At 45.9% G+C, this 15,074-nt stretch overlaps 1 protein-coding gene across 1 annotated transcript; it reads left to right on the top strand.

Moving 5' to 3' along the window:
* Positions 1 to 536: 536 nt before the first annotated feature.
* LOC131190580 (uncharacterized protein K02A2.6-like) lies at positions 537 to 6,883 on the top strand (the record flags this gene model as incomplete). The annotated part of the gene is made up of 3 exons (XM_058167919.1): positions 537 to 600; positions 3,088 to 3,578; positions 5,423 to 6,883. Coding segments are annotated over exons 1-3 (2,016 nt in total), but the record flags the coding sequence as incomplete, so codon positions are not given.
* Between the last annotated feature and the right edge of the window lie 8,191 nt (positions 6,884 to 15,074).

The raw sequence follows: 15,074 nt of genomic DNA, 5'->3' as shown, positions 1-15,074 counted from the left end.
AAATATTACTAAGAAAACAAATGCTCTGTTTTTCTTCTACTCATTACTCACGGGGACACGGTGGCTCAGGGGCTAAGACACTGAGCTTGTCGATTGAAAGGTGGGCAGTTCGGCGGTTCAAATCCCTAGTGCCATGTAATGGGGTGAGCTCCCGTTCCTTGTCCCAGCTTCTCCCAAACTAGCAGTTCGAAAGCAGGTAAAAAATACCAGTAGAAAAATAGGGATCACCTTTGGTGGGAAGGTAACAGCATTCTGTGTGCCTTTGGCATTGAGTCATGACAGCCACATGACCATGAAGACATCTTTGGTTCCTCAGCTTTGAAGTGGAGATGAGCATCACCCCCTAGTGTCGGGAATGACTAGCACGTATGTGCGAGGGGAACCTTTACCTTACCTTATTATTCAAGAAATTTATAGCTCCTGAAATTGTGGAAGGAAAAAGAATAGCCAGTTTCGCAGATAATACCATACAGAATTTTCTAGAGTCATCCAGCCATCAACAAGCTTGTCCTCAGTTTGTTATATTGGCACCACAAATGATAAATGATTCTAAAAATAATCCAGGATTACCAGATCTATACCAGATCTTTAAAAACCCAGGTAACCTGCTGCACAGAAATAATAATAATCATAATAAATCAATTTTCTGCCATTTGGTAGTCATCTGGGTTTCTGCAACTCAGATATGGAGAAAGCTATTCTCCAAAGCACCTGAAGGCAATGGGTGGAAACTAACCAAAGAAAGAAGCAACCTAGAACTAAGGAGTAATTTCCTGATAGTTACAACATTTAATCAGTGGAACGATTTGCCTCTAGAAGTTGTGAATATTCCAACACTGGAAGTTTTTAAGAAGAGTCCCAAAGGTGCTTTTTCAAGAGGAACTGGACTTTCTGTTTTTTTCTCTGAAGATGTTTTGCTTCTCATCCAAGAAGCTTTTTCAGTTGGTGTAATGTATCTTTAAGAGTTTTGGAGGGAAACTTGGGCGGGAAATAGCACGTTGCTGATTGGTTGAAGCCTCAGCTAAAACTGTATATAAAGAGGGGTTTTGCTGCATGCTTTTGCTGGGTTCACTATAAACTAAAGATGTTGTGTCTTGCCCGCCCTCAGAGCAGCCGGGGCCTTCTTACCTGCTCCCGAACACTGAGGAATGTATGCCTCCCGGCCCAAGTCCTGGCTCCATGCCCACACAAACTGCAGAAGAAGGAGCATCTCCCGGCCCCAGCCCTGACTCCATGCCCAGGCAAACGGAGCAGCTAGACCCCTCCCCCTCCTCCACAGCATGTGAGCCTGAGGAGGGTTTATTCCCAACAGCTGCTGATTGGTGTGACCCTCGCATCAGAAGGCTGGATAGGCGGAGGCAACAGAAGGAAGGGAGGGGCAGGCCTTAATGAGTGCTGAGTCATGGAGCCACACCCCATGGCCTATATAAAGGATCTGCTTTCTGGCAGTCTCTGAGTCAGGCAAAAGTCGAACTTATCTTGCTGAAGTCACTTACTGGTCTCCTGCCTGCTCTGAGGACTTTGCTAGGACTTTGGGCAGAGCTGCAGAGGCAAGCCTGATTCGGATTTCCCTGACCCGGCCGTCAGCGGAGGAGTGGGACACGACAAAAGAGCTGTTGTCACTCACTGGTCTCCTGCCTCTTTATTGTCCGAATCTAACATTGGCGACGAAGGTGGGATCTCGAGGCAGCGAGATCGCACGAAAGAGCTGAAGTAACCAGGAATTTTCGAACCCAGTCAGTAAGGGGCGGAAAGCAGCGATGTCCAGCTACACACCGCCAGCGCCATTTGACCCAGCCAAGGAGAAATGGGGGTCGTACATGGCTCGTTTCAAGTGCTTCCTCGAAGCGAACGAGCTCCAGGGAGTCTCGGACAATCGGAAGCGAGCGTACTTCCTAAGCCACTGCGGTCCGGAGGTTTTCGACACCGCAGAGTCGCTTTCAGAGCCAACACCGGTACAGTCGGTACCGTGGCAAACTCTACAAACAGCACTTCGAGCACACTACGCACCGACACCCTCAAAGTTCGTCCAACGGTTCGAGTTGCGACAGCGGGTACAGCGCGAGGGTGAATCGATTAGTGTGTACATGGCGGCGTTGAGAAAAGCCGCGAACCATTGTGAGGACAGAGATTTGGAAGACGCCTTGCTCGACCAGCTCATTTGTGGGGTCAGGGACATCCGACTGCGACGGCGGCTGCTGTCTAGAAGCAACCTGACGTTGGCAATAGCCTTGGACGAGGCCAGGGCTCACAAGATGTCCACCAAAGCGGCGGAGACCCTGCAAATGCCGAACGCGCCAGGGGCTGGAGCGAAAACAACCCCGGTTCACAATGAGGAAGTCCAGGCCAAATCGGAGGGTGAGGAAAAGGATGAGGTTTTCCACACCGGGAGGCCGGAGAGAGAGGACCGGAGCGAATGCGTGAGTTGCGGGGGCCAACACCAACGACAACACTGCAAGTTTAAGGACGCGGTTTGCCGGCGGTGCGAAAAGAAAGGCCACCTAGCGCAGGCCTGCTGAGCCCCCCAACCTTCCCACCAAAAATTCAAACCAACCAATCAGAGCGCGGGAGCAGCGAAGCGGCCCGGGATTGGTCCATTCAAAAAGGGCGCGAAGTTAAACCAGACTGCCGTGAGAGTGGGTCACGCGTCAACGAAACTAGAGGAAAAGATTTTTACCAGGACATACATTGAAGGGGTGCCGTGCCAAATGGAAGTGGACACCGGCTCATCGATCACGATTATGTCCTGGGACACCCTCGTGAGAGACTTGCCGGCCATCGCGAAGCAAAAGCTGCAAGCCCAGAAGCTGCGGGTGCAGGACTACCAAGGGAATCGGATCCCTGTTCGAGGGGTAACGTCCGTCCAAGTCAAGTATGGACAGTTCAGGAAAACCCTGCCAATCACCATAGTTGACGGAACCTTACCAAGTTTGTTGGGACTGGACTGGTTCCGAGCTTTGGGCATGGGAGTGACCGGGGTCTACAGGAATGAGGTCGGCCTCAAACATGAACTTATGAAGGAGTTCAAGGATGTTTTCAAAGACTGCCTGGGCAAGTACGAGGGGACCCCTATTTCCTTTAACCTAGACCCACAAGTTATCCGGTTGAAAGCTAGGAGGGTTCCCTTTGCCCTAAAGCCCAAGATCGACCAGGAGTTGGAGAAGCTAGTAAGCCAGGGGATACTAGTGCCCGTTGACCATGCGAAATGGGAGACACCCATAGTCACCCCAGTCAAACCGGACGGATCGGTCCGGATTTGCGCTGACTACAAGGCAACGCTTAACAAAGCATTGCAGAAGAGTGCATACCCTGTCCCAGTAGTGCAACACTTGCTGCACTCGTTAGGACAAGGGCAGGTTTTCGCCAAGCTAGATTTGGCCCAAGCCTATCAGCAGTTACCCGTAGATAGCAGCACAGCCGAAGCGCAAACAATCGTCACGCACCGGGGTGCTTTTAAATGCACCCGGCTACAGTTTGGGGTTAGCGTGGCTCCTGGGTTATTCCAGAACCTAATGGAGCGGCTATTGCAGGGACTACCCGGGGTGGTGCCCTACTTCGACGATGTCTTGGTATCCGCTGAGAATTTAGAGGAATTGGGGGTAAGGCTGAGAAAGGTTTTGGGCATTTTCCGGCTTAAGGTTAAGCTGAACAAATGCCAGATCGGGGTAGGATCCGTAGAATTCCTGGGCTACTGGATAGACAGGGAAGGGATCCACCCCACTGAGAGCAAGGTACGGGCCATCAGGAAGGCCCCCGCTCCCCAAAACAAAACGGAGTTACAGGCATTCTTGGGCCTGGTAAACTTCTATGCGGTATTCTTAAAGAACAAGGCAACAATAGCCGAACCGCTACACAAATTACTAGCGAAGACAGCTGTGTGGTCATGGGGGAAGGCGGAAGCTAAGGCATTCGAAGGAGTAAAAAACCTTCTATCCAGTGATAGCCTCCTCATTCAATACAATGGCACGTTGCCATTAGTGCTAGTTTGTGATGCATCTCCCTACGGGGTGGGGGCTGTGCTCAGCCACAGATTGCCAAATGGGACAGAAGCCCCTATAGCGTATTACTCCCGAACAATGTCCTCGGCCAAGAGGAATTATAGTCAGCTAGATAGGGAAGCATTGGCTATAGTCTCCGGGGTAAAGAAATTTCACGAATATGTATTCGGTCGTGACTTCGAGATAGTCACGGACCATAGACCCCTTCTAGGCCTATTGGCAGGCGACCGCCCAACGCCCGTGGCTCTCTCACCCAGACTGACCCGATGGACTATCTTCCTAGCGGCCTACTCTTACAAATTGCTTCACCGGCCGGGGAAGGAGTTAGGGCATGCGGACGCCCTGAGCAGATGCCCGTTACCGGAGACCATCGAAGACCCTACCCCGGGGACACCCATCCTGCTAATTGACTCTTTGGACTCGGGTCCGGTCACATCCAAGGAAGTGGCCAGGGCATCTTACAAGGACATTACAATAAGGACTGTAATTGGTTGGGTACAAAGGGGATGGCCCGCTGCGCCGGGCGAGCGTTTCAAGGAATTTGTAAAGAAACGAGAGGAGCTATCGGTTCAAGGGGGGTGTCTGTTATGGGGGGATAGGGTGGTGATCCCGGAGAAATTACGGAAAAATGTATTAGAACTTCTGCATGAAGGCCACCCGGGAATCATGAGAATGAAGGGTTTAGCGAGGAGTTATGTGTGGTGGCCATTGATGGACAAGGAAATTAGCGACAGGGTAGGGAAATGCCAAGCCTGCCAGGAGTCTAGGCCACTACCCCCTACGGCCCCAATCCGAGAATGGGAGAAACCCCAGGGCCCATGGTCTAGGATTCACATCGATTTTGCCGGCCCGTTCCACGGGCAAACCTTTCTAGTGGTAGTAGATGCCTACTCCAAATGGCTAGAAATCATCCTCATGAGATCCACGACGGCCGAGTCCGTGATCTCAGTCCTGAGACACCTATAGTCACCCCAGTCAAACCGGACGGATCGGTCCGGATTTGCGCTGACTACAAGGCAACGCTTAACAAAGCATTGCAGAAGAGTGCATACCCTGTCCCAGTAGTGCAACACTTGCTGCACTCGTTAGGACAAGGGCAGGTTTTTGCCAAGCTAGATTTGGCCCAAGCCTATCAGCAGTTACCCGTAGATAGCAGCACAGCCGAAGCGCAAACAATCGTCACGCACCGGGGTGCTTTTAAATGCACTCGGATACAGTTTGGGGTTAGCGTGGCTCCTGGGTTATTCCAGAACCTAATGGAGCGGCTATTGCAGGGACTACCCGGGGTGGTGCCCTACTTCGACGATGTCTTGGTATCCGCTGAGAATTTAGAGGAATTGGGGGTAAGGCTGAGAAAGGTTTTGGGCATTTTCCGGCTTAAGGTTAAGCTGAACAAATGCCAGATCGGGGTAGGATCCGTAGAATTCCTGGGCTACTGGATAGACAGGGAAGGGATCCACCCCACTGAGAGCAAGGTACGGGCCATCAGGAAGGCCCCCGCTCCCCAAAACAAAACGGAGTTACAGGCATTCTTGGGCCTGGTAAACTTCTATGCGGTATTCTTAAAGAACAAGGCAACAATAGCCGAACCGCTACACAAATTACTAGCGAAGACAGCTGTGTGGTCATGGGGGAAGGCGGAAGCTAAGGCATTCGAAGGAGTAAAAAACCTTCTATCCAGTGATAGCCTCCTCATTCAATACAATGGCACGTTGCCATTAGTGCTAGTTTGTGATGCATCTCCCTACGGGGTGGGGGCTGTGCTCAGCCACAGATTGCCAAATGGGACAGAAGCCCCTATAGCGTATTACTCCCGAACAATGTCCTCGGCCGAGAGGAATTATAGTCAGCTAGATAGGGAAGCATTGGCTATAGTCTCCGGGGTAAAGAAATTTCACGAATATGTATTCGGTCATGACTTCGAGATAGTCACGGACCATAGACCCCTTCTAGGCCTATTGGCAGGCGACCGCCCAACGCCCGTGGCTCTCTCACCCAGACTGACCCGATGGACTATCTTCCTAGCGGCCTACTCTTACAAATTGCTTCACCGGCCGGGGAAGGAGTTAGGGCATGCGGACGCCCTGAGCAGATGCCCGTTACCGGAGACCATCGAAGACCCTACCCCGGGGACACCCATCCTGCTAATTGATTCTTTGGACTCGGGTCCGGTCACATCCAAGGAAGTGGCCAGGGCATCTTACAAGGACATTACAATAAGGACTGTAATTGGTTGGGTACAAAGGGGATGGCCCGCTGCGCCGGGTGAGCGTTTCAAGGAATTTGTAAAGAAACGAGAGGAGCTATCGGTTCAAGGGGGGTGTCTGTTATGGGGGGATAGGGTGGTGATCCCGGAGAAATTACGGAAAAACGTATTAGAACTTCTGCATGAAGGCCACCCGGGAATCATGAGAATGAAGGGTTTAGCGAGGAGTTATGTGTGGTGGCCATTGATGGACAAGGAAATTAGCGACAGGGTAGGGAAATGCCAAGCCTGCCAGGAGTCTAGGCCACTACCCCCTACGGCCCCAATCCGAGAATGGGAGAAACCCCAGGGCCCATGGTCTAGGATTCACATCGATTTTGCCGGCCCGTTCCACGGGCAAACCTTTCTAGTGGTAGTAGATGCCTACTCCAAATGGCTAGAAATCATTCTCATGAGATCCACGACGGCCGAGTCCGTGATCTCAGTCCTGAGACACCTTTTTGTAACCCATGGGTTGCCCGACACCCTAGTTTCCGACAACGGCCCGCAATTCACGGCAACCCAGTTTGAGGGGTACTTGGCGGAGGAGGGCATCAGACATGTCCTCTCGGCGCCTTTCCACCTGGCGACGAACGGACTTGCAGAACGTTTCGTTCGGAGCGCGAAAGAAGCATTATCCAGAATAAGGCCAGGCGATTGGCAAACAAAAATAGATACCTTCCTAGCCGTCCAACACAGAACCCCCTGTGTGACAACTGGCTGCAGCCCGGCGGAACTATTGATGGGCAGGAAGCTCAGGTGCCCATTAGACCGCCTAAACCCAACCTATACCCCAGACGGGTACAAGGGGGCACACAGTAAAACGAGGGAAATGACAGTGGGCGACCCAGTGTGGGCACACAATTATAGCGAGGGCCCAACGTGGTTAAAAGGGACAATCCGTGAAATAACCGGGCCCAAATCATATCTGGTAGACATGGAGGATGGCCGGGTTTGGAAGCGCCACATAGACCAGATAAGGAGACGAATAATAAGTAAACCAGAAACAGATCAGGCAGACCCTGACTACCACATGTTTGAATCCACAGCTGACTCAAACCCGGGGAAAACGCGGGACTTATCTGGGTCCGACGAAGTCCAGCGACACCAACCGGTTCCTCCTGACGACAGCAGGGACGACGCTGCCAATAATCCAGGGCCGGATGGCCTAGAGGAGGAGCTGGGAGGGACTAACAGTCCCTCCGGCCAGCTCGACTCACTCCCAGAGAATGAATTGCGCAGGTCCGAAAGGGTTAGGAGACGCCCTGTCTACTTGCGTGACTACGTAGAGAAATAAGATGCTAAAATTATGTAAATATGGGTACAATGCGTTCTGGGAGGGAAGGAATATAATGTATCTTTAAGAGTTTTGGAGGGAAACTTGGGCGGGAAATAGCACGTTGCTGATTGGTTGAAGCCTCAGCTAAAACTGTATATAAAGAGGGGTTTTGCTGCATGCTTTTGCTGGGTTCACTAAAAACTAAAGAGCTGTTGTCACTCACTGGTCTCCTGCCTCTTTATTGTCCGAATCTAACAGTTGGAGCTGAAAGAAAAAACCAGAAAGTCCAGTTGCCTCTTGAAAAAGCACCTTTGGGACAACCATGACTTGGATAACTGAGAATCTCCACAGACATTTTAAAGAAGAGATTGGACAACTATTTGCCTGAAATGGTATAGGATTTCCTGCCTGAGCAGGGGGTTAGACTAGAAAACCTCCAAGGTCCCTTCCAACTCTATCATTCTATTCTATTCTATTCTATTCTATTCTATTCTATTCTATTCTATTCTATTCTATTCTATTCTATTCTATTCTATTCTTTCTTATTTCTGGGCTATATTAGGTTTTATCAGCTGTGGAGAGAATTACAACCTATCTGCTAGAGTCAGCTAGCCTGCCAATAAATTCCTTCTTATTATTTGGGACATAGTAAGATACATAGGTAACCATTATATTGTTATTTTTAATTTAGATCATACTGAGTCCATTAGTCCTCATTAAACAAAAGGAAGAGGAGGCTTGATTGCTTTCTTTTCTGTTGTTGCCTTAAGCTATGAAATGCCTCAAAATCTTTACAGTTCAGCCTCCAGCAAAATAGAACTTCTGAAGTTCTAAACAGCCCATCTGTTAGTGATATGGTTAAGCTATGTATTCTCTACATACATATATACATTTCCTGCATTGCATATTATTTCAAATATTTGCTCTTAGAACTGCAAGGTGTCCTACTGTCATAACAGTGAAGTTATTCATTAAGCTGTCAGCACCTTTACGTATTTTTCCCCACATGGAGTCCATTTCTGATTTTCCATTCCCCCTTAGAGGACCTACTCACTCATCACCACGAGCGGTTGCTCTCATAACTGGTGCAATTGAGATTTTCATGTCAACATATGTAAACCAAAATCTCAGCCTCCTTACTGCCAGTATTCTAAATCCTGAATTTTCTAGGGCACTAATGGATTTTAAGGGCCAGCTTGCATTTGCTAAGAGTTTTATTCCTATCAACATGATGCAGTTTTTGGCATTAACTTCTGAGCTGGGTTTGTAAAATAGTATTCGAAGAAAAGATGTCCACAAACAAGCATTGACCAGGAGGGAGGGAAAAAAAGAGCCATGATTGATTGCAAGCCTCTGTGTTTTGAAATGATGCAGGGTACACAAAGCATAATAGAAAATAGAGGCGCCATCATTATTTGGACATAGAATGGTGTTGTTGAATTACATATGAATCTACCTCAGTTTTAGGTAGGAATGAGGGCTGCACACGTCCAAAATCAATGCTAGTCCAATTAAGCCAAGAAGCACACTTGGCAACGGAGGAATCCATCTATTTCCAGTTCATGTCACTTTCAAAAATGTTTATTTATAATCCTTCTTGGTCCCCTTTCTGCAATGATATAATTTTTTCTGTCTCTAAAATGTCTTGAAATAAGTAATTAAGCCACATGTTTTCTAGAATAACTTCAGCATACCTGGAGAGTGCAAAGCAAGGTAAGTTTATACTTAAAGTGTACTTATATCCAAAGAAGGCTACTGGACAGAGAAATAGGACTTCTGACCTTTTATACAAGCAAACATCTACCTTCAAAGATATTCACATCTTCAGGCTGCGTATTATAAAGCTCTTTATCTTTTCCTTATTGTAAATGTAATCAGACATGAAAATAGGACTCCTTCCAAGAGCAATTCATTTCTCAGTATTAATAAGGTGTGTGTGGGGGGGTGAGGACGAAAAGCATCAAGATTGGAGCCATAACCAATGATGATGATCAAATGACCAAGTCTTAGGCCTTTTTTAGTGCAGGGGTCTCCAACCTTAGCAACTTCAAGACTTGTGGACTTGAACTCCCAGAACTCTGGGAGTTGAAGTCCACCAGTCTTAAAGTTGCCAAGTTTGGAGACCCCTGTTTTAGTGTGTGATTCTCTCCCTGGCTACCTTCAAATCATCAGCCGTCATTCTTTTCTGCCTGATATCTTTAGCTGGTCTCCTTACAAGGATGAAACCTCCAACTCAAACTGAATTAAGCTTTCTTCCATCTTCCTAGCATCCCTTTGAGATTGTCTATTTATTCTTCATCCTGGTTTGGATAAGTGTAGCTCACTTCCACCCTGTTTTTCTCTACTGTTTGCATCTTGAATAGCAGTCACCAACAGATTGCGATGACATGGACAAAACAGCTTGAGGTGGTAAAGGGTAAAATAGGCCCCATTTGTCTCTGTCCTGAGACAATTTCCCATATGACACCTCACAAACCTGCTTATCTGTAAGACTCGGGAGATTTTGAAACTGCTGGGCCTTACCATGAAGCCTCCAACCAGCCATATTTGGTCTTCCATTTACAAAGCCTGACCTGCTCTCATTTTCTTGGGGTTCAGGTGAATGACAAGCTGAGATTATTTATCCACTTGGTGAAGCTTGGCCACTGATTTCTGGTGGGTTACGTTTAGTTTGGGGAGAAATTAATTGAGTTGTGATACTTTATCATGTAAAACTTCCATAAGGTTTCAGAAGAGAAGCAGTTGCAAAAATATTGTAAGAGGATGAGAAGGAAAAGATAGTCATTGGCGACCAATGTACCAAAGCCTAGAAATAAATAAATAAAAATTAATGGACTGTTATTATTTCTCCCTTCCTCGAGGTGTCGGAAGAGGGCTATTCTAGGGATAAGCAGGGTATTTTTGTTGTTATTGTTGTTAGAAAAATCAGTATATTATTTCTTAAGATTTGCTTTGTCGCTGTTTAAAATCTTAGCTCAAGCTGGTATCGATTAGATTTTAGCCGATTATCTACCAATTTGCGTACTTTCTTTTGAAAAGTTACAGACATAGTGAAAAAGCAGCAGTTTAAAGGATGCTCCTTGTATCATGTAGAACGCCATGCATACTATTCGCTGTACTTCTGCTCCTTAACTTACCCAGCTATTTTTGCAACTTACTGCAATTCTTGAATTTCCATGACTTTTACCACCATCCTAGACATGTTCATCAGAGTTTATTCCCAAGAAATTGAATAGGCCTGAGGAATCCCATGAGCATGTCCAGAAGTAACGGAAACAGTCCCCTTCTCTCTGAATCATTAAAACACAGTTAATAGAGGTGAAAGTGGAGATCTGGAATTTCTTCTACCCAGTTATTGAGTTATTTCCAGTTCTATAGGGTTGAGGGAGAGAACATCCCATCTTCTCCATAATCTTATTTGTTTGAAGACTGGAGAAGACTTCAAGGTTGCTGCTAGAGGGGAAATTAGAAGAAAAGTAAGGTTTAAATGAGTTCTCTTTTTCTGCATTTCTTTCAACTCTTTCCTTTCCACCTGAAGCAAAAAATATTGCCTCCCAACCAGCACCAGAAAAGGGGGGAATTTATAAAATTATCAGGAATGAAATATGGAGCTCTTCTATTTACTTTATTGAGCGCTTCTTGTCCATGTAGCATCTCCTGCTTAAGCAGAGGATTCAACAAAAAGAACTCCAAGTCCCTTCCAACACTGTTATTCTGTAAATCTTTAAATGTGCAATCCTATGCAGTTCCTTATGTATGTATGACTGTGAAAGTTGGACCATAAGAAAGTCTGAGCGCCAAAAAATTGAGGCCTTTGAACTCTGGTGCTGGAGAAGACTCCTGCAAGTCCCTTGGACTGCAAGGTGAACAACAAGTCAGTCCTAGAGGAGATCAACCCTGAGTGCTCTTTAAAAGGCCAGATCCTGAAGATGAAACTGAAATTTGGCCAGTAACGAGAAGGAAGGACTCACTGGAGAAGAGCCTAATGCTGGGAAAGATTGAGGGCAAAAGAAGAATGGGACGATAGAGAACGAGGTGGCTGGATGGAGTTATTGAAGCAGTAGGCGTGAACTTAAATGGACTCCAGAGTATGGTAGAGGATAGGAAGGCCTGGAGAAACCTTGTCCATTGGTCGGACACTACTTTGCAACTAACAACAACAACAAATGCAGTTCCAGCAAGGATTCCACGCCTCCATGGCTTCCTGAACCTCAAGTAAATTCTCAGGGCAAACAATACTTGAGGATGTCTCCAATTTTTCCAAGTTAGAAAGTGGAAAGCAATTGTCAGATCTACCAGCTTTAGCTTAGCACTTTGTTGGCGTTCTGTCATCAGCTGGATAAGGGAGGGGGAAACAAATGGGCAATAAAGTTGTATACCTTTATGATGAGAAATTAGGAGGGGGAAAATTGACAGTTGAGGAAGAACAGATTAGGCGTTTTGGAATCTGGTTTGTGCTGGCATCCGGCACCTTCAAGGCTGTTTGCCTTGAGAGTGGAATTTCACTAGCCCAAACACCTCAGTGTTTCTCATAACATCTTGGTGATGCTGTATTGACTATGCATGGATGGACCATGGGTGTGGGAGGGCTGGAGAAGCAGGTTTTTTTTTCTGTATTGGCACATGGGAATTTTAGATTCCACTTTTTTTTTTTGTTGTTTACATTTATATCCCGCCCTTCTCCGAAGACTCAGGGCGGCTTACAGTGTATAAGGCACTTGACTCTACTGCAACCAGCATTTCTTAGTAAAAGTGCCTTTTCACTTCATATGGAGTTGAGAGTTTTACTTTCCTAAGGGATCAGACTGGGACAGGTCTGACAGCAATGGAGAAACATTGAGAGAAGGTGGCAGAGAGAAACCATTTGTAATGATGAGATAACCATGATGCCTCACAAAAATAGAAAGATATTTTCTTTCTTTATCATCTACTTCCAGAAAGTGGATGGTAGATCTGGGGATAGTGTAGGCTTAAATAATACTTTTTAACTCCTATTCCTGCAGTGAATGTTATACCTGCATGTGTAAGTGAAAATGTTTGCCAATGTATAAGTGTGCTCTTCTCTTTGGTTTGCCTCCTTTTCTTCAGATTTTGGAGAAAGACAGGTGTGACTTTCAGGCTCAAAAAGGTTTCCCACCCCTGATATACAAGAACACAGCTTTAATCACTTCCAAATGCACTAACAGTCCTCTCAAACCTCTTCAGGGAAAGAATCTCCTTAGGTTTCCTAGCTAATATATTTAATTACTCCTACATTATAATTACAGCAGAGGAATTGATATGGGGATACTTGAATCCTCACGGCAGGCATAGTGTTCTCAGTAGGCCCTTCTTTTATCATGTGGTGCATTCAGGACAGCAGAAAACAAAGGAGCCGTGTGTTGGAGACCATCCAGATAGTGAATAATGAAAAAAATCAAAAGGATTGCTGCAGATTCATCTAGAATTCTGCATGGCATCTTTCTTAAAAGATCCCCAAGGGTGAGCAACCTTTTCACAGCACATTTTGCTTCATGCTTTAGGCAACAGAAAAGTAGAAATCCTCTAGAGAGATTGATCTGTGAAGCAGAAAAATCCCCGTTTGAAACCCAGCTTCAGCCATGGCTTTGCAGAATCTTTGTAGCTCCTTCTGCGTGCGTAACATGGGTTTAACAATGCACCCTATTCTCCAGCAAGATCGCAAAACTGAGCTCTTGTGGGTCCAGTGTTTTACAGAGCTTTTATAAACAATAACGGTTATTACACTCATTATCCCCCAACTATGTCAAAACAGTAGCTTAACACTACAATTCTATACCCTATGCCAAGGAGGAGAGGATTAAGTCTGACTGCCAAATCACCTTGCCACTCAGCGTGAGATGACTGGATGACATCAGTGGAGGTTAAGAGAAAAGTCTCACTTCAGTGGCACCATCTGAGCTGCTTCAAAGCAAAGGGAGAACTTCAAAGTGCTCTTTCCCAGCAGAACTGAGATTTCAACACAGCAACCAAGATACTTGCAATCCTCTTCTGCTCAGGTTGGCTGCCGTGCTTCTTCCCCCTTCAGAGAAGGACTGAAAAACCAAGATGGAACTGCATTTGCTGGAACTCCAGGCTGAGTGTTTTTGTTCTTGTCATGGGATGGTGTTTTGGAAAATGAGGTCACCAGAAATGGTTCTATATCTCTCAGTATCATTAAAAAAAACAAACCACCTGAACTCCAAATTATTCAGATTTACTATATTGATTTCCTTTTCAGGAAATGGCATTTTCACCAGTCTCTTAGTTCTACCACTCAATTAGCACTAGAGGCAGCACACCCAGAAACCGTTTCTAAGTTGAGGTCCTTCCTTTGTTTCCTAGTTTTGATGAGAAATGTCAAAATATTTGATCCTTTTGATTGAGATCACTACTCAGTTGGCTTGACTAACTGTTCCCAAGATAGCACTCTTCCACAATTTTGGACTACTGTTCTCACAAGCATGATTAGGAGAAAAAGGAGAAAGGGCCAATCTAGTATTGCTGGTTAGACACTATAAAGGATGACACGGGGATGACCATGGCAGATCTAAAAGAGGTGGTGCAAGACAGAGAGGCATAGAGAGTACTGGTTCATGGAGTGGCTGAGGGTCAGACGTAAGTCACTCAGGGTCAGAGTCTGTCATGTGCACCTCTATAACTGTCTGGTTTGGTTCTGTAACCCAATAAGACAGACACAAACTTCAGAGAATAATTAGAACTGCAGAAAAAACAATTGCTACCAACCTGCCTTCCATTGTAGACCTATATACTGCACAAATCAGGAAGATGGCCGTGAAAATATTTACAGACCCCTCACATCCTAGACATAAACTGTTTCAACTCGTACCCTCAAAATGATGCTATAGAGCACTGCACACCAGAACAACTAGACACAAGAACAGTTTTTCCCCGAAGGCCATCACTCTGCTAAACAAATAATTCCCTCAACACTGTCAAATTATTTACTAAATCTGCACTATTAATCTTCTCATCGTTTCCATCACCCATCTCCTTCCATTTACGACTGTATGACTGTAACTTTGTTGCTGGTATCCTTATGATTTATATTGCTATTGATTGTTTCCTGATTGCTTATTTGTACCCTATAACTATCATTAAGTGTTGTATCATTAAATTTGTACCCTATGACTATCATTAAGTGTTGTAAATGCTGTACCTTGATGAAGGTATCTTTTCTTTTATGTACACTAAGAGCATATGCACCAAGACAAATTCCTTGTGTGTCCAATCACACTTGGCCAATAAAAATTCTATTCTATTCTAAGTCCCTAGGGAGATAGGGCAGTATATAAATGCGAAAAAATAAATAAATAAATAAATAAATAAAGTGACTGGCTGATGATGATAACAAGTTCCCATACATTTGGACCAGTGGGTTTGGTCACTGCAGGCTGAAGATTCTAAGAGCTATAGGCCAACACATCTGAAGAGTAATTCAACAGGTGGTAACTCGTCCAAATAAATGTGGATGTTATTATGTCTGACCTAATTTTCTCCTGTGCAACCTTCCAAGTGCTTTTAATAAAGGCAA

The sequence above is a fragment of the Ahaetulla prasina genome, chromosome 2 (assembly GCF_028640845.1).
Source record: "Ahaetulla prasina isolate Xishuangbanna chromosome 2, ASM2864084v1, whole genome shotgun sequence".
NCBI lineage: Eukaryota > Metazoa > Chordata > Lepidosauria > Squamata > Colubridae > Ahaetulla > Ahaetulla prasina.
Note: the sequence above shows the minus strand (reverse complement) of the source record. Positions and strands in the feature narration are given on the sequence as shown.